The sequence below is a fragment of the Anopheles bellator genome, chromosome 1 (genome assembly GCF_943735745.2).
Source record: "Anopheles bellator chromosome 1, idAnoBellAS_SP24_06.2, whole genome shotgun sequence".
NCBI classification, from domain to species: Eukaryota; Metazoa; Arthropoda; class Insecta; order Diptera; family Culicidae; genus Anopheles; species Anopheles bellator.
The window spans coordinates 5455637-5479538 of record NC_071285.1 but is presented as its reverse complement, the minus strand read 5'-3'; the positions used below and the strand labels follow the sequence as shown (position 1 = coordinate 5479538).

At 52.0% G+C, this 23902-nt stretch overlaps 3 protein-coding genes across 3 annotated transcripts in view; 1 reads left to right on the top strand and 2 right to left on the bottom strand.

Moving 5' to 3' along the window:
* Window positions 1-22222, top strand: part of LOC131205918 (midnolin homolog) — a 28560-nt gene extending 6338 nt beyond the window's left edge. The window contains exons 2-6 of the mRNA XM_058198225.1: window positions 19516-19718; window positions 19778-20213; window positions 20282-20385; window positions 21550-22030; window positions 22094-22222. Of these exons, the coding sequence (XP_058054208.1) occupies window positions 19516-19718; window positions 19778-20213; window positions 20282-20385; window positions 21550-22030; window positions 22094-22222 (1353 nt within the window). The remainder of the gene's footprint in view (window positions 1-19515; window positions 19719-19777; window positions 20214-20281; window positions 20386-21549; window positions 22031-22093) is intronic.
* LOC131206376 (pancreatic triacylglycerol lipase) lies at window positions 158-12110 on the bottom strand. Its single transcript, XM_058198909.1, has 5 exons — window positions 11951-12110; window positions 1939-2038; window positions 1457-1869; window positions 347-660; window positions 158-268 (listed from the first exon to the last, which is right to left on the bottom strand). The coding sequence occupies exons 1-5, from the start codon at window positions 12003-12005 to the stop codon at window positions 158-160; spliced, it is 993 nt and encodes a 330-aa protein (XP_058054892.1). The 5' UTR covers window positions 12006-12110.
* On the bottom strand, window positions 2710-4470 carry LOC131205917 (uncharacterized). Its single transcript, XM_058198224.1, has 5 exons — window positions 4431-4470; window positions 3547-4371; window positions 3258-3491; window positions 3058-3189; window positions 2710-2938 (listed from the first exon to the last, which is right to left on the bottom strand). The coding sequence occupies exons 1-5, from the start codon at window positions 4455-4457 to the stop codon at window positions 2747-2749; spliced, it is 1410 nt and encodes a 469-aa protein (XP_058054207.1). The 5' UTR covers window positions 4458-4470; the 3' UTR covers window positions 2710-2746.
* Window positions 22223-23902: the final 1680 nt, after the last annotated feature.

Below are 23902 nucleotides of genomic sequence, written 5' to 3'. Positions count from 1 at the left end.
ACGGTGGACGGTTGACGTTTTTGGGGTTTTAAAATTTGAATTTATTATTAATTTACATACGACACCTATCTACCTACACGGTCCGGGACCGCCACCGGGCCCTTTTTTGGCATTTTCTCTTCACACCGTCCCCCCTCTCGCTCTCTCTCTTTCTCGCTTACGAGCTACGGACGTCCTTTTGCGAGTTCTTCCCGAACGGTGGCTGCGGGTTGGTGGAAAGGTAGAACTTGCCGCGCAGCGTCCGATCGGTGTACATGCCCATGAACGCCTCCTTCGCCATGGTGCAGTTGGTCCGCGAGGCGGCCTCGGTATTGCGGGACGAGCGCAGGCGGTCCGAGTTCGTGGCCGGTTCGCTCGGTTCGCAGCGCTCGCACAGGAAGCCGCGGGGCCGCGTCAGCGACTCGGCAAAGTACTGCCAGGCCCGGGCATGGCTGCACCCGATGAACACTCCCAGCCACCGGTTCTTGGCCAGCTCCTGCTGGGCGCAGCCCGGCTGCAGCGGAACGCCCCCGTTCGGGTAGAAGTCGACGTGGCCGAGCGGCCACGGGTACCCCAGCAGCCCGCCGTCCGTGTGGATGACGTCGACGAACTCGGCATCCCGGGGGCTGAGCCGCTGCGACGCCCGCTCGAACACGTACAGCGGGAAGGCCGGATCGAGACCTGTTGCGGGATGGAAGTCGGAGAGGTTAGGGCGCCGAGTAAAAATGACGGAACGGGACATGAGTCCCTTCCGACAGGAGTCGGTAGCAATTAATCAAGCGCGGAGACGTTCTTCGCTACTCGTCACCGCCAGCTCGTCATCTCTGACGGTGACGCCGGCCTGCGGGCCGCTCATAATCGTACCGCGGCCTGATTTATAGCCTTCTGGCGAACCGGCAAAGTTTGGACGGTCTCCTACGCCAGACACACGGGAACGGGATCTTTTTTATTGGTTTGGTCGCATTTTTCCGCTCGGCCCCAGGCCACGCCGTGGAGTCGGCAGCATTACACAACGGTCGAGGCGGCTCGAGGCTTGAGTTGGCCACCGCCAGCAAATAAACAAAACCGACCGGAGCAATAAATGCCGAAGCACATACAGCATTTTTATCGTCATTTCCATTTTTGTCTGCGTCGCCGGCCGGCAGGGTCATAAATTTGGGTCCGAGGTCCGGGGCTGATCGATTAAAGGGTCCTACCGCCGTACGCTGGTGGAAGCTATTTTCCAACGGGTTTTCCCATTTTTGTGTGGGGCTGCGGATTGTGGCTTTCGGGCCATAAACGCCGTAAGCCGTCGGTGGGTTGAGCTTCCGGTGGCTACCGCGAGATTGATCGATTCTACTCGTGGCTCCGCTCCGGAGCAGGTCACGGATGATGATGATTGTGGGCCGCTCTTCTCCGTTGGTCACTTATCTTGCAGAGGTCGGTCCAAAGCTAAAGGGAAATAGTTTGCCACATGATTGCCCCGTCGCTCACTTACCCGTGATCCGGGGCACCTTCAGGCCCCACTCGTTGAGCGTTTTGCCGGCGAATCCGGCCACTTCCGCGCCGAGGCTGAAGCCGATCAGGTGCACCTGGGCGAGCGGGAACTCGGACAGCACCAGGAACCGCACGAAGCGGGCCACGTAGCGGCCGACCCGCGGCCCGTTCTGGACCGAGTTCACGTACCAGGGCAGCGCGGTCAGCGGGCTCCAGTCGACCAGTACCACGTTGTAGTCGTCGGCCGCCAGCAGCGCGTCCTTCATCTGCTTGCTGCTCTCGCCTGCGCCGCCCAGCGCGCGCTCGGAGAACCCGTGCAGGTAGATCACGAGCGGATTGGTGCGGTTCAGGTGCGACGCCCGGAGGTGCTTCTTGTCCGACACGAATAGTGTGTCGCCCTTTTCGGGGTTCCCTCTGCCAAAAGGGCCAGTGCGAAGTGTCAGAAGCGAGGGCCTTTCGAGAGTGGAGCTTACCCGCGCTTACCTGGTGTAGAGGAAGAACTGGATGTCTTTCGGTTCCCGGATCGGGCAGCAGTTGTCGCAGTCGCCTCGCGGGGCCGGAGAGTACATCAGCGGCAGACCACCTGCCGGGGGCGAAAGACGGGAAACGAGCATTAGCCAGCGGCCAGCTTCTCAAACCCCGTACTTCACACCGAAAATGGAGTCCAATCCCTTGGCGGTTCCGTGTGGACACCGTGCCCTTTAATGTTCGTGCCGGCGAAGTGAAACGAGCCACACCCTGATGGTGCGCCGCGTGGCCAGCTGTGCGTGAAATCAGTCGCCGAAAAATCACGGTCAACTGCCCGCGACCCATTATGGGTCCGGGTTTTGTTTTACGCCCGCCATCCTTCGTGCTGCGATTCCATTTCGGTGGTCGCGAAACACGATAAGCCCTGCCAGTCACCGGCCGCTCATTAACTAATGAGGGCCGGCAACGATCGGTTCTCGGCCGTTACGTTGGTTCGTCGTCAAACCCGTTGGCAAGGTTCTGACGTGTTGTAAAAGTTTTGTTCGCAAAGAGGTGTTGCTGACGGAGACGACCGTGTGGCCGATCACTAAGGCTAATGGAGGACTTATATAAGGATGAGCGAATCGAAAAAAAAAAGTTGCAAACGAACTTTGTAGTTCCACACCCTCTGACCAATTGCAGCACACAAACATTGGGTGAATACTTACCCTCAAGGCAGAGCCTCAAAAATAAATAAAACCATACACTAAGCCATTGGTTTGATACTTGTATTTGTATTGAACCCGATTCCGAAGCTGTTCCTTCTTTCCACTACGCGTATCTCTCAGTTCGAAGTACTATTGTCAATGGGATAGAAGCGTTCGTCACCATAATCTATTCTACACGAGGGCATCAATTTGTGTATTCGTTCGAGAACAGAACGAAACACCCCTGGCGGGTACCCCTGGCCGATGATCAACCTCTTTAGCGAAGGGAACATTTCCGGTATCTTGTTAAGGTCATCATCATCCGGTTGCTTCAAGAGTAGAAGATGTAGCGTTAGGCGATGAAAGAGTTGGGAAGAATTTATTGTATTAAGCTTCTCGATTGTAACCATTGGTTGCTCTCTCTCTCTCGGATGCAAAACAAACTTACCTGAAAACCAACTAATGTCAAGCACCGAACGTTGCTGTGCTGAGTGTAATGAATGCCATAATTTCTTCGTAGTTCCATTTCCTCCAAATACATGAATCTTTCAAACCGCATAGCCACTATTTCGGCTTCCTCCTGTGAAGGAAATCAAAGCAATAAAAACTGGGCAGCGACTAACATCTACAACCGATGGCTCATCTTACCTCTCTGATTCCTACTTCTAAGTTCTGGAGACAAGAAAACATCTTGCAGATGAACTCTATCGCATAGAAGTCGGAATCGACGATCTTGAGTTTCAGACCGTTCAACCGTGGCGCAATTTCAAAAAGGTTCTCGGACAAAGGTCTAGGATACTTCACAAACAGTTCCACGAATTCGAGAGACTTGATAGCTCGGCGAAAAATTTTTTCGCCTACTTCTCCCTCCAATGACAAGTGCTGCAAAAAATAGCATATTGAGTAAAATGTTGCTTTTTGTGTTTCATTTGCTTACCGTCAGCTTAGTTAGCTGCGCCAGCGACTCTAAATAACCTTCTACGGGATGGTCCAGAAAAAGGTGTAGATGTTTTAGCTCCGAACAGTGTCGAGCAATAGATTCCACCCATTCTAGCGGAATAGCAAAGCGGATGGAGAGTTTCCGAAGAAAGGGGTGCCGTTGAAAAAAATCATGACTTCTTTCCGTTTCTATGAAGATGTATAAACCCATCGCCAAATCTTCGAAGAGTGGGAACGTTATCTCGAGAAAAGGATAAACATATTTTCTTCTAAAACTATGCACATGAACTAATTTTAACTGCCTACTCAGGTATTTCCATGCATCCAGTTCTAGATCAGTTCCACAGAACATGTAAAGACTCTGCAAATTTGGAACACTCCTACGGAACAAGTCAATTCGATCGTTTATCCCGTCAATCGACAGCGATGTCAACTTCGCTAAAACCGGGAACGGTCCGTTCATTTCGCAGCTGTCGGTAATGCAACTAAACGACAAATGCTGTAGCTCAGGAGCTTCCAGCAGAAGTAATCGTAAATGCTCGGAAGTTAGAGTACATTCTAGGACCAACATTCGGACAATGGGCGTTGGGGTGTGCAGCAACCGCACTAAGCTTGCAAACTGATCATCTTTCCCGCCCCATTGACGAATGTTGCGGTAGTTTCTTTTTGTGTTGAACAAAAAATCAAAATTGCCATCACGCTTCACCAACCAAACACGGTTCATCCTACGACCCGAAAAAGTAAGTTCCGCCCACCGACGGCACACGCGGGACGCCAGCTTAAGCTCGTAGACATCGAGCTTATCGAAAATCTGGCATAAAACCTGCCGAAAGCAAACACTTGTTAGAAACCAACATTTACTTTATGTTGTGAATCACTTACTTCGTCAGGCAAACCGTTCAGATTCATGTTTTCCAACGTGTTTATACTGCGTAAATTGTTGTAACTGGAGAGGGCAACCGATAACAATGGAGGCTGGATCCGAACTGTGTTAAAATGCGCGCCGTCAGAATGAATGTCAAAAAGACAGGGTTACTCGACCGCAGTCCAGGGTTGTACACGCAGATATGCCATCTTCGCAGACCACGTGTTAAACCAAAACGCCTTCGGCAAGCACAATTTACAACTAAAACAGTTTATGGGGTTTATTTTCTACCGTAATCGTATCTGCTTTGTCCTCCCGTAAGTTGGCGACGTACTAACTAAAAAATACTTTTTTTGCAATGTGAATTTCAATGGTTCTCTCGTAATGTCGCTTACTGATCTTTTATTCTTTTTTGCACCCAGCCCCTAGCCCTTCTAGCCACGGTTCCCGGTAGATCCGCCAGGTGCGCTGATGCCGGCGGGTAGAAAGTACAGTGATGCTCCTTTTTTGCGTAACAATTTGACAGTTCAAACTTAAAACTAAACAAACAACATGTTTTGGTGCGTTCTGGTGATATACTTTACTAAAGGACGGAATATAAGGCGGTGGCACGTCTAGCCTGGCTTTTGCTGAACTGGTCTGCCTTGTCGAGGTTCTGGCAACCTCGTGCGGTTCGTCAAATATGTAAGTAAACACGCTATCAACTGTGATCGTCGCTATCTCGCTCACGGTAACTAAGCGATGCTCACTCACTACGGAATGCGAATGCAGAATGGAACGGCGAACGGAAACTCCCAGTTCGCAACCGAAAAGACTGTCACTGCGCCAACAACCACACACGTTTGACACGATTTCCGACCGAGCGAAGGGACATTTTTGGAGCATGAATTTGCGCTAAGAAATTAAGTCCCGCTCGCAAGAAAATGTGTGGCGAACTGGCTCCGGAGCGTGCCAGCTTGCCAACTCCGGCCCACGACGGTGACGGTGGTGGCTTGCTGCCAGAAGCCGCGGAATATTCTAGGCAGCCCAAGGAGGCCATCTAGGAGCCTCCACGCTCATTGGGTTCGTGTTGTCCCGTTTTTGGCCAACGTTGAAAGATGCTTCATCGCAGCAGGCAGCGTAAAGCTGCGGGAAAGAAAATTTACGCAACGGTGCGCTTCAGGGGACGCTATGTTTTTGCATTTTCGATTGTTCAATGTTCAAATTCCCCACTGTGCTGGTTCAGTCAGGAGTAAGAGGAAATGTGAACCTTAACCAAGATCACTGTCCTATCGTTGGCACTAAAGCGATAGGTAAAAAGACGTGGACATGTTTACCACGGTAGCTAGATTCCTCAATTTATCATCTTCTGATTCGTTCATTCCTGTGTAATGCTTCTCTACCTTTCCTAGGCAGGCCATGGAAAAGTTAGCCCTTGTTGTCCCTCTGTTCTGTTGGATTATTTTATAGAGGGCCTCAACAAACTGTAAACGAAAATGGGGCTTGAAATTGGAGCGAGCAGTGACAGTGTTCGAAGTTAGTTGAGATGATGTATTCTAATTGTTTCGTTTTCTTATAGTTTAGATCGATTACCTTGACGCAATCGGTTCCACGTTGCATTGTTTTGCAGAAAAATGCCAAGCTCAGCGATCCCTGGAAAGGCCTTCGCCGCTGTGCCGCGGCGCGGCCAATCTATTTATGTGAATGGACGAAAAAACGACGCAAAGTCGCTCTCCGATGAAGTGTGAAAAGTCGGTGTCGGTTCGGGAGCTACGTGCAATGTGGCCGGCGTGGTAAAGCCGACGAAAATAAACGCCGCATTTCCGCGAGGACGCAAAACCAACAACAAACGGTGGCAAGCGACCGCCAGGACCGGCTCTGCCCGAGGCCCTCGAGGTGGTGTGGCGCTCCTAACGATTTCCGATATGCAAATTAATTTTACACCACCGTCCGTCGGTGGCCACGGCGGTGTCTTGAAGAAAAACAGGACATTCACCCTTCGTTGGGTGTGCCTCGAAATTAGTCATTTCGTAAGTCGCTCAGCGCCGTAGCTCGAAATTGGGCACCGTAAGCTCTCGAGGGTGCCGGTTGAACCGGTAAACCGGTTACGGACATCCTCAATCACGAGTTGGCACGAACTGCACAACCGGAAATCACGTGTCTTCCGCAAGTGCCTGCTGCCTGTGAGTGTCTGTAAGAGAGAGAGAGAGAGTGGACTGCTGTCCGTCTGTCTGGCCGGAACTGGACCGCGGACCAGGTGAACCCGGCCCGGGTCGCCGGGCTAAACGTATTGCGACGGAAGTTGGGGCAAGTCGGTACGTCCGGCCGGCGAGGTTTTTCCGGCCCGATGCGGAACGGGCTTGCGGCAACCATCAAGTAGGGTGCAATTTAGAGTAATCGTACAAGTATTTTATAGCACAACGCATAACGGCCACACTACACCACCCATCAATTGTGAGAAATGGACCGCAATTAGCCGGCACGAGAGGGAAAGAGATAGCTTTCGTGACCACAACAGCGTCTGCATAGTGTTGAGGAAATTAAATGATAAGTTCCAACCGTCGCCACGTCGCAAATTCGCTCCTCAAACAGTTCTTCAACTACCAAAGCCGTCCCAAAGTTGGACCCGTTCTGTCCAATCCTGAAGAGGCCCGGTCCCTTCAATCGACCAAGGTAAACGGTTCGATGGCAAATATTTGAGCACCCGTTCGGTACCGACCGGACCCCCCCGAAACCGGTCACCGGTCCGGTACCGGTGACGCTGGCGGATTAGTCAGCCGGGCAGCCGGGACACCCCGGGTGCGTCATTTCCGGACCGGCAGGATTTACCGCTAATTATGACATTACCGTTCCAGCTGAGTGGTCCTCGGCCCACTTCCCGCTACGGTCCACCGACTGGCCGGCCGACCTCGGAAGCAGCGCATCCCGTCGGTCCGTGCTGTCGCTCTGTGCTGGGCGTCAATGGTCAATTATCACCAAGTTTGGAAAATTTCAAACAACCCATCAACACACACCCGCCCGGTGCCCGGGCGCGGTGTTCCGCGACATGTGCCCGCGACATTGTCCGCAGTTAACCCAGATGCCACCGGGGCCGGTCAACGGAACGCAAACAATCGCTGAAATCAGGGACGGAAACCGAACACTGTCACGTCCGAATCCGTGTCCGAGTGGTTCCGGGACTTAAACTGTCCCCTTTTTGTATGTAGGCCGTGGGGTCAGGTGTTCTGTACGGGCGGATACTATCAGCTTTTTCTTGGGACTGCTCCTTGAGGGAACCCGAGGTGTGTACACTTTTTCCGGTCCTTCGGTGGGGGTTCCAGCGCCGCAGATCTGATGCCTGCAAGAATGCTGTCCAAACACGCCATGTGGCAATCACGCTTCACGGCACGGACTCGACTTTGATTACCTCCTCCGTTTCGGGCATTCCCGTATTCTGGTGAACGTGAAACGACAAACCGCTACGCAAAGGTCAACTTTGGCAAAGATTGGTGATAATGAGGCCTAGAACCACGTGCTCTGCGTCGTTCAACGGAAGGAATCGATCGAATCGAAGGTCAGCCGACGGAGGGATGTCGTGGGGTGGTGTAACAACTACCGCGCGCCATGAAGGATCACCGATTCCAGATAGGCCAGAGAGAGAAAGAGAGAGTGCCCACCAAGAGGACGCCACGAAACACGCAAATGAGGGTGCGATGTTCGGATTGAAGATAAATTAACTTTCACCGTGGCCAACAACAACGTGTCTTGACGCCGGCTCATTTGTCACAGGCCGAGACACAGGCCCGAGACAAAAACTAAGAACGCCGTCCAACACCAGCCAACACCAGGAGGAACCAGGATCAACTCCACGCCACGGGGCCCCGAGCGGCGCTGGCGAGCAAGGTGATGAAATGATGGAGCTGTTTTTACCGTTTGCTTCGTGTCGTGGCACGGGGTCTTTTTCGTTAATCAATCAATTCGCCGTGCCCGAAAGCCCTGACAAGTCCTTGCGAGTCTCACGGAGCTGCCGGCCATTTTGGAGCCACGCTGTGGATTACATAACGGTTCTTAGGTAACTTTGGGCTAAGGTCTATCGATTGCTGCCTACCACTTCGCCGTGGACCCTTCGGTCCCTTTGCGGTGGTGCGAGTCGAATAACGAAGGCCTGAGGCACGTTGGGCTCGGGCGCCGATTGGGCGCTAGTGATCGATAAGAAAGGTGTGAAGGAGGAGTTCCACCGAGGAGTTCCTCGTTTTCGTGTCGAAATTGGGCGGTGAGGAGCCGTGAATTATTAGAAACTGTGGTTCGTGTTACTTGCACGCAAATAACTGATCCCATGTCGTTGAAGATTCGAGAAGATCTACATAGAGATCTGCTCATAACCTTCAAATTGTATATCTTCTAAGTCCATCGCTCGGAATTGACGGTAGTGGTCCTCCCTTCGTGATTTTCTAGAAAAATAGGGTCCTGTGACGCCACCATACCATAATGCGCATCATACCTCTTTTGGATGTAGCGGCCACTCTTCAATCGATCGAGGGTTTTCAGTGCCCCAGACGTGGCGATTTTACTTGTTTCGGTAGCCACCAAAGAAAACATTTACTGGAAAAAATATCGTTCTCGGCCAAGAACTCAAGTTTTATGATTAAGCGATACATTTTCTAAAGTGCCAGACATTCAACATTCATACATTCGAAAACTAATAAGTACGAACCGTATGATTTCGAAACCACAAAATAGATAATAACGATTTGCGGACATCCCCTACTGAACAAAATATTACATAATACTCGGTATTTCATAATTCTCGTTGTGTCTACAGGAATTTGTACAATTCATTTCCCTTAACAAACATTCCATTACGCTTCATGAAGCGTCGTAATCAATCAAACAAAATCCAGAACCTCCTCTTTCAGAGTCGGGACCCAACCACTAATCGGATCGGTTAGAGTCCGCGTTAATGGAATTAGCATGCCGGCGTACAACCGAGCAAAGGACCTCCGTTTAGCCACCCGACCCACCTACCCTGGCTAATTCGAACGGGAATCGGAATCTGATACAGTTCGATAACCACCTTGTACCTGACCGCCATCAGTGCCACTCAGCGCCATCGGTGTGTAGGATCGTGATCGGTGGAGCTATGCGCGCGTGAAGTTCACGGATCTCGCGCTACGATCGCCTTGCGTGAAGGTTCCCGTCTTGGGCCGCAGAAGGAAGCGATGCAGCGCAGCGGAACCGAACACCGTCGGTGTTCGGTTCGGGTCGGTTATGTTGTTTGCATGCGGCCGGCATGCATGTAAAACACCTGCTAATTACAATAATTCCGGCTCAGGACGTGGCGCCGGGCCAACGCTACCCCGCCCCCCCGGTTAACCACCGGCGGGTTGTCCCTCTCGTTCCCTCTCGTTAGGGGAGCTGATTAATGCGCACTCATTGCCCGTGCGGTTAAGTGTGCCTTGGCCAGAAAGTGGAGTAGTAGAATAAATAAAATAGAATAGAACGGAGAGTCAGCCGCCGTGAGTCGGACGGTGCAGAATAATAATTGATTCGCGGCGCTCTGGCTTGACATTATAAAAATCCGGTACGAAGGTCGGCTCGCCGTGCGATCCTTCAGAGTAGTCGGAGAAAAACCCCAAAGAGCTGAGGGAATGGCTGACGGGTTTTGAGTTCGTCTCTCGGAGTTCATTCAAATCTCTTTATCGAATAAATCAAATGACATTTAATATCCGGTTCGGAAAGCCAACGAGGTAATTGGCCCACCTCGCGAGTGCGTTTTTGGGGATAACGTAACGGGCTTGTGTCGCGTGCTGGCCGGGCATTTTCCTCGACATTGGAAGCTTCTTTCTTCTCCCCTGAAGGACTTCGTGTTGCGTGTTGAGCCTCGATGCGGCCTTACGGCTGGTGCTGTTTCCTTCACACACTGGGAAAACATAAGTTTGGCAGGTGTTTGCTAATCAGTTCAACTTGGTCGCCGGCTAGGCCACGACCACCACCGCCCATTCGTTTAATTAGCCCATTAAACCGACGGCGGCGGCGGCGGGCAACGGAAGCTACAGGTTGGGGTGTTATTTTGATTTAAGTACGACACAACGTTTACGTGCTCGGATGTCGCCTCGATGGCGGTTTTGGCCACCCAGTGGAAAGTGTGCAGAAACTTTCGAACGCGATTAAGGCCAACGCGAACCGAGCGATCATTAGAATAGCATTAACAGGGTCAAAACACGATTGGCACGGTGGGTCGCTGGTTCCGATCTCGCGATCTCGTGATCGGCGCCGCGACCGTGCGAGTCATCACGTCTAATTGATTTAATGGCACGTTGTCTGCACCGGGCGGCCATTGTCACTGCTCTACACACGGTGATACGGCATAAACCGAGCCGACGAGCCCGACGGGAAGGCCACCGAATGCTCTCACATTTTCCACAAACCCACCGATGATGCTGACGGTCGAGAGCTGGCTTCGAATGAGGTACTGACATGGTGCCCCTGGGTGCCACGCGACCGTCGGCGCACTTATTGAATTAGTAATTTGATAATCATCAATTAGTGCCCATCGTGGCCGTGCCCGGTTCGGATCATCGGGGGTTTCTATCGTGGCAACATAGTGGGCCCGTTTAGCCCCGAGAGGGCACCGGATGTTGATGGCGGCTTGGGCACTGCTCAAGCACTAAAGATTGAAGGTGAACTTTGGGTACGCATTCGATCTTCGGTGATCTTGACAGACGGAGCAGAAAGGGATTTAATTGAAAGTCGATCCGATTTTCGGATCGGAATGCAGGAAGGACCGGACCGTGGTGCGCCTGTGTCGAATGGATTCGCATGTGCTGGTGGCCAAGAGAAGGAGCTTGATTTTGAGCTTGAAGAGAGATCGGAAACCTTCACGAAGGACACCAGCGGATGGAAATGGAGTGGAGTGGAGTCTAATTTGAAACAACTAAACTTGAAACACGCACGCACATTAAAATGTGGCCCAGAAAGCGGATTAAAAAATACCTGCAAAAAATGATGATAGACTGATTGACTTTCCGTGAAATCGTTCGTTAAATAAAACGTTTCAATATTAAGCAAAGTTTAAGTAATAAATTATTAGGTTTACACCGTAACCCGCGCTCGCTCCGTTAACTTCCGATGGCCTTCGCCGGCCGGTTGTCGACCTAAAATCCAACCGAAGCACCTCTAACCCTTCCGTCGGCCACGTACGGCGCGGTACAGGAATGCTTGGCTTGCAAAAACCGGGGCCTGTTTGCAGCATTTGTTAGCACACTACTTACACCGAGGTGCCGACGAGTGTTTCGCGACCGCGACCCAGCCCACACCGCCCAGACCCTGATGCAATCGGGTCAATCGACGCTCGCCCTGTCGTTGCAATAAATGTTTGTTCGCAGCGCAACTTGACGGTCGTCTCCAACGTTCAGTGGGTCAACGATCGGATTCGAAGGGATTCCCGCTTTTCGCTTTGTAACGCTTCCCCATTTTTCGGGACATGTTTGTCGCGGAAGATTTAACGGCTACCAGACACGGCACCCGGCGTTCGAACTTAAATCTAGAATCCAATCCAACTCTTTCGTGGGGAACTTACCCAGCCAAAGCGTGAACACCGTGCAGAGGGCCAGCTGTCCTTCGCTCAGAACCATCGTGCCTGGACTGTGTGGTGTTCGATTTTCCTCCTTGGAAATTGCGAAAGTATGGCACAACCCGGCCGGGGGGGGGGGTCCTCCGGCACTCCGACACACACTGATATGGTCCTGTTCCGTTCCGTCGGCGGCGGCGCTCTGTTTCGAGGAAATGAATCTCCGATAAATCAATAGACGTGTGCACATATGTCCGTCCGGCCCTTCGTTCCGTTCCGTTTCGGTTTCCGACACTGCACCAAATGTTTCGAACTTTTCAACATCGCGTAAGCGGCACGCGGAGTGCGACAGGCGGACAGACAGCCGACGCGCCGAATGATACGCCCTGGGTCAGGATGGGGGGCCACGCAAACTGCAGGACTGTTATTTCCCCGAGTATTTTCCTCGCCGAGTTTCGAAAAGAAATTTTTGACCGGGTTGCGGCCATTATTTTGCTCGTGCGCCTGCTGGAGCAGGCTTTTTGCAGCCTTCATTCGCTTCGCCGGAAATCCGGAAGCTTCGCCCCTCCCGATTTACATTCCCGGGGTCCCGGGGTCTTTCGAAAACTACCTTCTGCGGTGCTACCTTTTCACTGTCCTGATGGCACTTCCGGCAGAGGGCAGTTTGAAGCGGCGAGCGGCTCCCAAACTACTGTGGGCCACATTAAATCGGGGGATTGATAGCAAATAATTGTGTCACGCATGCCGGGCGGCGTTGATGGACCATAATTGGATTGTTTGCTTTTTGCACGAAACCTTTGGCCGACACGCCGAAGAAGCGGCTCCGAAAATGGTGCCGGCCACCGCGGCCGGCGGTCGGCGGGTTACACCAAATTGCTCCCCGTTTAGGCGGCGGCCATTGCGTCAGTGAGTTAGACAGAAAGCAGAAACGCGGGCCCAATGATAAACGGCCGATGGGTTAGCCACGGAACAATTGACTTAAATTGGCCTAGTCCGAAGTTTGCACCACGCGCACCGCGGAATTGCTGTTTCGGGGGGGCCAGATTTTGCAATGGACCCACACAAGCGCTTATCGCTATCTTGCGGGTGAGTCCGGAATGTATTGCGAAATTAGTTTGGTTGCCTTATTTGGGGGTCATTTTGCTCAATTTTTCGCTAGCTTTTAGGATGATCTTTTTCCGGCAACCAATTAAGGAGTACACTACATTTACCTATTACGGAGTGAAGCTAGAGTGGGGAATGAATCCTAGAGCTAGATCCATCCTTATCTATCTCCATTGAAAATCACCCATTACATTTGGCACTCGAGTGGAACATTTTTAACATCACCGACAGGTGTTTCGAATGCGGCCTGAATCGATTTATTACCGATATAAAACCCGATTGAAAGAGAGAGAGAGAAACCTAACAGCCACAACAAGGATAGCGCGATCTTTTCGAACCGAAAGCTCAAAACAAACCCTTAATCAATCAAACCGATCGAGGAAGAAAAGCCCCCCTCAGAAAAAAAAACCCGAGCTCCAAAAACAAACTCCACTCCGAAACGCACTCAGTGTCACGACCGTGTAAACGATCGTCCGCGATCGCGCTTCAATGCCAATGCGGGACGGCCAAGGGTCGAAAACCGAGCGTGCGACATCGATTAGTGGGCTTTTTCGGTGGCCCCCCGATTGCAACACGCGCGGGCCTTCTGCGTTGACAACTGCGGTGAGCAGCGGTGCCTGCCGTGGCGTGCAATCTGCATTCATCGGGCGCCCGAAAACAACAAGCTTTGGGCGCCTGTTTTCGGACCCACAGATTAACACCTGCCCCGTCCTTCTGTTCGTTAGGCGGGTCCGATCGCAAACGGTTGTTGTCATTAAAATTGGTTCAAAACTGCTGGCTGAGGCCGCCACACTGTGTTTTGGGGAGTCGAGAAGTTTCGCCACACGATCATTCAGTTTCACAACCACTCCACGGACAGATTGTATTAATCAACGCGCCGTCAGCTTTGATGCGCGCCCGGCAAACGAAAGACTTGCGCCGAACGAGCAAACAAGCGACGAACGGAGTCTTCCGGAGTTTCTTCGCGTTTTCTCCGCGATAATTCACGCAACACTCACGCCGACACCGTTTGCTGACCGTCCCGGGTAGTAGTCGAGTGGCGCGCACGACGATCACCACGATACTGACGGCCCGTTAGTGCGTTAGTCGCCGCGTCGCGGCACTTCGGATCGGAGCATCGGATCGCATGGTGTGCGGAGTGGGTTCGGCACCGGTACTGCGAGCATTAGATTTTCACGGTCATCGATGCTATACGATCGGCTGCGGTGAGCGCCACCCGTTCCGGACCGGTTCCGGGCGCTGCGCGTTTGCTAACCCGCTGACCGACTGCGGTTCGTGCCCTTCGCCGTAAGCCCTTGCGCGCGCGCTTCCTACGGTTGGACGGCACCCGGTTCCGAAATCGATCAGGCCCTTCGGGTTCAGGCCACAGGAGCATAACAAGCCGCCTGACGAAAGCGCGGTCTGGTGGGACCATCGCATTGGCAATTCGGTTCGGATTGATCGTTTGATTAATAACGACACGGAATGGCTGGCGTCAACAAGATTAGCCGCGCATCTGCCCCCGTAATCCATTGTGGTGGTGGGGCCGTGGGTGAAGAAACCAACGGCGCCCATCGTGATGGCAACTTAATTGCAAACCACACAAAAAGGAATGGGCCACGCTGTGGTGCCAATGAAGAAAGGGAAAACTTTTTCCCAAACCACGCAAACGCAGTTGTTGTCCACAATTAGCAGGCTGTTCAATAAGTATTGCGGTTCAATAACAGTTGATTGGAAAGGTAAGCAACCTTCGCTGAGAGATGATGTGCCAGGGTGACCAGACTGGCGAATAAAATTGATTTATTGCAAATAAGAAAGTATTTTTATTTCATTAATTGATTTCTCAGATATTAAGAAAAAAAACGATGTCTGTCTCTGTCTGTCTTTTTGCGTATAGAATAGATGATAAAAATATACAAATATTTAGGATATCTTTTGGAAAATCGTCGAAAGACTCTAAGCAATTTAGTAGAAGCACAAGGCACAAGAGCGAAATTCCATGAATTAAAGCTCGAATTATTGAAGTATTTACCGTGTAAAATGGATTTCAAACCGTGAAATTGTATTTTTCTTAACGAACCGCAAAACTTATCGAACAACCCAGTAAATGAGCCACCTTTAACCCGCCGCTTGACGAGCGCGGCGCCCAACACATTTATGAACTGCAAATCCCACGGCTAACCGAATTAAAGTGACACAATTTAAGCCCCATTCAGGTCACCCAACGGAGGTGTGCCACAACAGGGCCTCAGCGTCTAGCCAGAGTTGGCCAGAAAATAAGTCTCCACCTCCCGGTGCCGAGCCTTTATCCTTCGCGAGGATGTGGCTGGCGGAGCAAATTGAGTTAGCTCGCCTAATTTAGTACGTTCGCGAACATCTGTGTTGGGCGGCCGATTCCCAGTGCCGCCATCATCATCATCATCGTCACCAGCAATAAGCGTCGTTAAGCTCAATGCTGGTTACACCCGGCCACCCGGGTTCGTGAATCACTTCCGGTTGAGCTGCCAGCCAACCTGCCGCGCTGCCCCAGGATAAGCGCAACAAAATGCAACGCAGAGCTGGCACACAATTGCGCTGCACCATATTTTACCATGTGGGGAAGCCCCAGCCCCGAAGCTCACCGTGGACACCGTCCCTGGAGCTATCGACTCTCCCGTCACAATGCACAACAACGAGCCCGGCAGAAAGGATACAAACCGGGTCCGCCGCCGCCGGACAATTTGGAGGCACCCAGGCTCACCCGCGTCAGTCGACGGCGTGGAACTAATATCAATTAACATATTTTGAAAAATTACTTCCACTCAACACGACACGACCTGATGCGAGGGACACGAGGATAATGTGTGATAATCGGGAGTGATTTGATACCGCCTGTCTCATCGCGCCCGGGTTGGGAAATCATTTATCAAACGCGGGCGTGGGCTCTCTTTGTGGACCACCAACAGCAAGATTCTCCTTTCGAAGGCCACTAATTACGATTGGCGTAGTTTAGTATTTAATGGCTGGGGGGGACTGGAAAATTGATTGACCGCTGGCAAGGATATTTTTAGTTGCAATTTACCGTAACACAAATGGTCACCAAAAGAGCGTTTATAATACAAACGTTTTTTTGCATTCAAAATTCGGTGTTTTTTGAAGGAAATTAAAACATTTTCATCGTGAAAATGAGTCTATTTCAAATGAGTTACCCTCAAAAGGAATTCCCGTCACATGGCTAGATGATGGCTAAAGTGACCGACTTTAGATTCCGACAAATATCGTCTAACAGTCCTAAAAGTAGAAAAAAATTTATTTATTTATGTTGCTTTAGAACGTGAAAGTAAAGGCGATTAAAGGCGATAACCTTACCTTCCGCCCGATCCGTTCCCAGGAAGGCAATCCAGGTTAAGGCGGCTCGTTTCCGACACGTGACACGGATGCCGAAAAATGGCAGGGCGCAACTTTCAGGGGCTTCTCGGGGCCTATCCTCAATTACTGCACCGGTGTGTTCCGGTGGCGTACTCGGCGACGCGTCAAACACGGATCGATGAGCAAGCGATGGGGAAGAAATGGGAAAAACTAGCCCCTCGGGTTCGGGGAAGAGTGACTTCCGTCACGCCACGCACTCGGCATGACGAGAACGAGCCGAGAAAGTACGGCCCAGACCCATCGGTGTACATCGGACACACCGTTGAATGCAAATCGTTTAATTAAACCTTACGCGTCACCGGACTGGTAGCCCAAGGACCGGACGAGAAGTGGCCGCCGAAGTTCAGGCGCGGGCCACGACTATTAAGAAACGCTTAACCGATTGCAAGGGGCACATGATTTATTGGCCCACCGGAACATCGGTTTTAAGTGGACGAATTAATTGAGGTGCCAACAGGTCGATATGCTGATTTGGGCTAACGGGAAGTATCTGTGGTGGGGCATGTGTTTGCGACAGTCCAGCGAGTCGAGCCTCTTGGAAAGTCACATCCTGCTGGCCTTGTGGACTCCCGTGTCTACAGATAGCGACGGTGCCCCCAACGGTTAACGGTACCACCGCAGAGATATGCAAATCCCTCGAGATTCTCGTCATCTCGAAGACTGCGACTGCGGAACAAACAATAGCACCGGCGGTGGATAGGTATTAAAATTCATCTCGTAGCTGGCGAAAGAGCCCGAATTTATCTGCCGCACCAGTCGAAACCGGTTTCGTGCCGGTGCCGGTGCCAAACGTTAAACAATCGATCGTAACCGATAGGTCTTCCTGTTTGCTGACGGCGCCGCCGGCGACCAGAATGTCCAATTCGTCAGACTATCACCGGAAATTGAAGCTCCGATCGGGTGCTTAGTCCTTGAGGTAGCCAGGACCTAGCTAGCGATTGTCTTGAGTTATCGGCCTCTTCTTTTGAATCAAATTCAAATATTCACTCCTGAGCTAAGCTACGTAACAACCTGCGACAACACGTCCCATGAACGCAGACCTCTCAATGTCCCCATCGCGCTGCGGCAGCTGCATAAACGAACGTATCTCATGTGGTATGCTGCACGCGGCCCCTGCGCCGGTGTATATTACGCTGTCGGGGCCTGGGAACGCGTGCTGCTTTTCGGGGAGGCCACGGTCTAGGTCCAAGGGTTGCTTACGAACGGCGCTATGTGCTCAACATTCAATTATCGACGTCCCGAACCGAACTTGACCTTAGCCAAGGCCCGCCACCATCGTCGTCGTCGTCGGCTGTCGATCAGTGAAGTTTCGAGATTGATGAAGGTTGCCCAACTCGTGACGGTTTCGGGGTTGTTTTGGCCTAACGTTAAACAGCTGAAAGTAAGGTTATGGGTGACTGCGTCGTGGATTGGTGCTAGCGACCTCTCCCCACCTATTTAGCCTCTCCTATAGGCACTGCGCTGGTCAAGCTATTTCTAGTCACCGAGATCGTCATCCTCCGGTGGGCAGCGCGTGTAAACGGTTCGGATTAGTCGGATTCGATCTGCCCGACCGAGCCGTATTTGCTGACTCCACCGGCAGGTCGTTTTGAGGGCCACACATAACCGGTCCCTAATCGGTCCCCACATATTATGACTTCAGACTTGGACCCTTTTGGGAGACGTAGTAGCTAATGTTTTCATCACCCGCGGACCTTGACCCGAACGTGGCTCCTCCTCGAGTGGGACAATTCTCTCCGCTATGAAGACATACCGTATCGATATTGCCGTAACGAAATGTGCCGTAAACTGAACCAGATCTTCGTCTCGATGAGGACCGTGTATCTTCCGCGTACCTTATTAAGCCGTCGGCGTCGTTAGGTAAGGTGCCACGCTGGGTCTCGATATGGTAAACCAGCCGGTGGTATGATGCCTCTATTTAGCCCTTTAACTGCCACCGGTAATTAGTCGAGCGGTTTATCGTTCGCTTGGGCCGTCGTAGTAAGCCCTGGTCGTTGACCTGCCGTGCGCGACGTGTTGATTTATTGTCGTGCGAAGTTCAACTGTCACACCGTTTGACATTTCGCGTATCTTGCGGCCATCTTGAACCGTGTGCTGTAATTATTTACACATTTCCTGTGTCACCCAAAAACCGTGAGCTCAACAGGTTGTGCTGGGCTGGGCAAAAAAACGCATCGAAACCCAACAACCGCTACAGGACCGCTACGGGTGTGCAAAAACCGTTTTAGTGCCGGCCACAGCCACACCGTCCCGCAAACCTTGAACCCTTGCCGGGCGCCCGGCGACTTTGTGTGTGTCTTCCTGGTAACCAAAATGCCTAGCCACCACACAACACGCCTATTACGATGTGTTACCGATGGTTGGCCGCCCCGAACGTCAAACGCCTTTCGGCTTACCGAAATGCTCGCTCCCCAAAGCGTGGCGGCTTCAGTGCAAAGGTGTGCCAAAGTGTGCCCCGGGGCGAACTAATTTGCTGCGAATGCACCGGGCCAGGCCACCGCAAGACGTGTGGCAGCCTATCCCTTTCCCCGTGTGGCAAATCCTTTTCGCGGTCAAACTGCGACCCGGGCTGGGCTGGAGTCGGCAAATGCAATAATAATTGCTTCCGTCTGGTGCGCTCCGCGGGGGGCACATAACCTCACACGACCTTTCGCTTGACTTGACCGCAAACCCCCGGGGTCCCCGGGAGGGGTCAGTGGCAAGGTACGGGCACTGGAGGAAAGGATTTGCAAGTTGGCGTGCCCTGTCGGAAGAGGTTGTCCGGCCGGTACCGGGGTAATAATTAGTCGTTAGGTGAAAGAGAAGAATCAATTGGACCCTGGGGGTGCCCCCGGAAAGCTGCCCCATGAGTCAGTCAGTGGTTTCGTCCTGGTGAAGCGTGACCTAACCTCACTTTTCACTTCACGAGCCCCACCGGTTGAAGACGCTCACACGCGGACGAGGGTATCGGAAACAACTCACTTCCGCCGATTAGGCAGGGCTTTCCCATGGCGTACCTCGGGGCAGTACCTTAAACAGGCGTTGTATTCGAAGGAAGGAAGACACCGGTTCTGAAATGTAAATCTTGTCTACTTGTCTTGCAGGAAAAGCTGCTCAGCAAACTGGAGGAAAGCGAGCTGGAGCCGCCCACATCGCAGGAGGACGAGTGTGTGATCTGCATCAATGCGCGGGCCACGATGCAGACATCGCCCTGCGGCCACCGGGTCGTGTGCCGGAGGTGCTTCGTGAAAACCATCCAAAGTGCCGTCGCCCAGCGGTTGCTGCCGTTGCGCTGTGTGATCTGCCGGTAAGAACCCCCCGGTAAGACCACCAAGGATCCGATAATCGATCCGCTGTCTTTTGCAGGGCACGCATCAACCGTCTCACGTCCGGCTCGACGTCGTGGCGCTTGCAGGGTTCGGCCAGTAGCTACTCGATGGGCAGCAAGAGTTGGAGTGTGCCGGGGTCGGCCAGCTCGTACAGTGTCGACGCGCGCGTCACCCAGTCCGCCAGCCTGTACTCGATGAGCTCCGGATCATCGTGCGTTTCGGGCATTTCGAACATGTCGAGCTGTTCCGGCACGTCCGGCACGTCCGGTATGTCTTCCACGTCCTCGGTCAGCACGGACGGTTCGCTGCATCACCACCACCACCACCACCACGGCCACAAGCATGGTGCGGGGGGTGGCGTCGGCGGTGGACCCGGATGTTCCAGCAGCTGCAGCACCAGCGGATGTCTCGGTGCGATCCCGCGCAACCCAGCCTACCAGCACTACCACAAAAAGGGACAATACTACATGAAGGTATGGCACCCGGGATTACAACAGTCTTTCTGGAGTGTTCCTGGAGTCTTACGGGGTTCTTTTTGTAGAGTCGCCTTCCGGAGATGCCAAACCGGTTACCGCCGATCATCGAGTTCAAGAGTCCCGTTCGCCACCGGACACCGTCGCCGGCCAATCCGGGCGCCCGGTTCAAGTAAGTGGCACCTCCCCACCTCGTCATTGTTGCAGTGTCGAGAACCCCGGCCTCAACCGAGCATCACAAAACAAATTATGCAACACGCGGCCACCGCCACTGTCGAGCACGCGAAGTTGGCCGACCGCCAACGAAAGCTACAAAGTGGTTTCGGGTGCTCAAAGTATCTCTCGGGGGCCTCACAGGGCCTCTCGTGGCCACCATGGCCACGCTTCCTGCTTCCTGCTTTTTTTTTGCGCTGACAGTTCCGTTTCCGTTCTGAAAGGCCCGTCAACCTGAAGTCCAAATTTGATTTCGCAGAGGCCGCGGGCACGGCACGGCACGGCTGAAGTGTGCGGCTGCAAGTGGCAACAGAACAGCAAACATTCGGCTCCTCGGACAAGGTTTTACATTTTTCATTAACCCCCCGCTTTGGCCGAGGGAGGTGGCTCCAATTGTGGGCCTCCCCCCCCTTTGACGAAAAGTTCGTGCCCTGGCACGGGGCCAACATCTCGGGAACTGTGTGGATGCGCAATAATCTCCGGCTTTCGGAGAGCAAACTGTAACTTTGTTAGGCGCCCCCCCCGGAGGAGTGACAACATCGCACTATGGGGAAAAGGCCCAACCAACCGACTTGAAAAAACGTGAGGCTTTTAGTTATATTTTCCTAAAATGGATAAGTTGGCTATGAACGTTGAGTTTTTTTAAATTTAAAAACTTAACTTCGTTTGGATAATTCGGATGGTAATAATTACTTGTTTCCAAATTCCCACAAACGCAATAGTTAAAGCACCTAGATCAGGCGTTTGAATACCTTAAATAATAAAATAACGAAAAACTGTTATTTAATTAAATAAATTTTAATTGAACACGTCTATTACACATAAAATATTGAAAGTAATCAACACACGTGCAAAGAAATCAAAAACGTTGAAAAAGGTCTAAAACCGTCCCAAAAATATGTCGCTTGCGCCTCAATGTATGCAAACGGTGTCGCAGCACCGAGTGGTTTAGACCGGTTTCGGTTTTCTTGGGGAGCTAATTTGAAAACGGAATGGCGATCCTGTGATGCGGTTTGTGTGCCTCAAAAGAAGAATAAAACTGAAAAATGGCGCTTGATGAGCCGGAAGCGGTGTTGAAACTAAATTCATCGCTGATTCCGAATTTACCGTTCGATTTCGTCAGGTACTACACGGCACCGGGCAAGCCGGCCGACCCAGTCGAATCGATACCGTTGATGGCGGTGGAAAAGATTGGCCCCCCGGCGCCGAGCAAAGGCGGTGGCCCGTCCAAGCTGGGGCTGAACGCCAAGATTGCACCGGTCGCGTCCAAGTCGCCGATCAACAAAACCAACATGGCCACCGGGAAACCGGTCACCACGTCGCTCATCACGGCCGTCAACGCGAGCACACCGAAGGCTCGCGTTCTACCGGCCAGCTCTTCCGCTGGCTCTTCGGCCGGCTCTTCCGGCTCGCTGGCGGGACCGTCGGGGCTCGGTGCTCGAGGCAGCACCGTGACGGGCGGCGCCGGTGGTTCCGCCAGCACCGGAACCGCAGGGTCCCACGGCAAGCAGGACGAAAAATACGACAATAAAAAGAACGAAACGATCGAGAAGAAGAAGAAGGAGGAGAAGGCCAAGGCGAAGGCTGAAAAGGAAGCGCGCAAGGTAAGTGTGACCGTCGGCGGGTTTAACGCCGAACTGATCATCGATTGAATATTTGTTTCGCAGGAAGAGAAGCGGATCGCCAAAGAGGAGGAAAAGGTGGCGAAGATGCTGGCCAAGGAGGAGAAGAAGCGCAACAAGAAGGAAGCCAAGGAGGCACTGTTGGCGCACGAAGGTGGTAGCGGTATTAAGTAAGCGTGCGATCGTGACACGACAGGCAACGGGACCGGACAAGTTTAGCTTCCAAAGCACAACCTGGGCTGTAAATTGTGGGTGAAAGAGAGGGATACAAGGATGCCGACATCACGAGCGGACATCTTACTTGCGATTACTTACTCGGTTGGCGAACGGTCGATGGATCATATTGATTCCGGTGGGGTGATGTGGCTGCTGTGTCGCTTGAAAACTGAAACGATCGGGCTTGTGGTTTCGATTTTCCGAATCAATCAGCCGTAGTCGACAAACGATGCCAACCCAGGGGAGGCGCCCGATTCGAAAGTACCCCATAAATAAGTTGATCCAACGTATACAAGATCCCGCTTCCGGTAGTAAGAGTTGGCGAAGGTGAAACCCCAACAAACATACATATCGCGCACGAAGGGAACGGAGGATAGTTCGTTCGGAAAGTTTCGAGGACGTGTTATGAACACATCGTCGTGCGATCACCACCTGTTAAGCGAGCAGCAGATCCTCGCGAGCAAGAGGATCAGAGCAGCAGCAGCATCAGTAGTAGTATTAGTAGTAGTAGCGGTAGTCGTAGTAGTGGTAGTTGCAATAAGTGTAACAATTACGTTCCTAAAGCTGTTTCCACACACTGTAGTAGAAGGTGCCACGCGTGATCAGGGAGAAAGCCCACGCACAGCTCACAGCGGCCAACCGACAACGTAACGTATCCTAGCAACGACCGGGGCGCACTCGCGGAACGGACATTTTAACGTTCTTTTGGGGCGATTCTTTTTACACGAAACCGGCGCAAACACACACTCACAAAGGCACATGCAAAATTTCCGAAGCGAATTGACCGCCAGAGTAGAAACCATTTCCCACCACGAAAGACGAAAGTGTCCAACCATTCCTTCTCTGCATGTCCATTGGCTGTATAGGATCACCCTGTCTCAGGATTTCTCTCCATCTCTTTCTATCTCTCTTTCTCTCTCTCTCGAACTCTATACTTTAATATCCCCAAGAGAAGTATGACATCCGCTTCTGGCTTCCGATTGTCAGGTTCGCCCGGTGATGACACAGACCCTCGGTTAAGTTCCTCGACACGCAAACAATCCGTTCGTTTTCCACCCAAGGTTTACGAGCCAAGATCACTCATAATTAGCAACGATAAAGGGGCGACAAAGAAAACACATCACACTCAATCACTGACACTGCACACTGGTAATGTGAAAACAGCAAAAGCTCACTGTGATAGGGTTTCCATTCGCGTGGTGTATCTAGTTCGCGGGTTGCTCGGATCCGAAGGGGCGCACTTTTAAATCACATTCAGGGCTCAAAACTAATACTCGAAACCCTTAACAATTAAAAGGCATTGCGTTGGCACGATCAAATAATAAATGTAAATCATTAAAAGCAAATTGATTAAAGTAGCCGAACATTTCCAGAATGGAACGAAGCACCGTTAGTCGAAGAGAACCTTTACGAAATTAACCGGAAGTTTTGTAGCGCAATTTGAAGGGAATCTCTATAAGCGAGCGAAATGAAATGACCGCAACCGCGATTCCCCGTGCAATGGGTTTTGTAGGTTTTGCTATCAATTAAAAAAGCGATCAGCTAAGTGAAGCTCAAACCCAACTGTAACCCAAGCCCCCCAAAAACTAAACCCTCCCCGACACGGTAGTGATTCCGTTCCAAACCGTATCGTCGTCA

What these genes read in the sequence shown, in the direction of transcription:
- LOC131205917 (XM_058198224.1), bottom strand. Translation starts at nt 4,457, where the DNA reads ATGAATCTGAACGGTTTGCCTGACGAA. An exon ending in TGAACGGTTTGCCTGACGAA is followed by an intron (nt 4,372 to 4,430) that starts GTAAGTGATTCA and finishes TGCTTTCGGCAG; the next exon opens with GTTTTATGCCAGATTTTCGA. An exon ending in CGCAGCTAACTAAGCTGACG is followed by an intron (nt 3,492 to 3,546) that starts GTAAGCAAATGA and finishes TATTTTTTGCAG; the next exon opens with CACTTGTCATTGGAGGGAGA.
- LOC131206376 (XM_058198909.1), bottom strand. Translation starts at nt 12,005, where the DNA reads ATGGTTCTGAGCGAAGGACAGCTGGCCCTCTGCACGGTGTTCACGCTT. An exon ending in GGTGTTCACGCTTTGGCTGG is followed by an intron (nt 2,039 to 11,950) that starts GTAAGTTCCCCA and finishes CGCCCCCGGCAG; the next exon opens with GTGGTCTGCCGCTGATGTAC. An exon ending in GCTGCGAACCGAGCGAACCG is followed by an intron (nt 269 to 346) that starts GCCACGAACTCG and finishes ATGGCGAAGGAG; the next exon opens with GCGTTCATGGGCATGTACAC.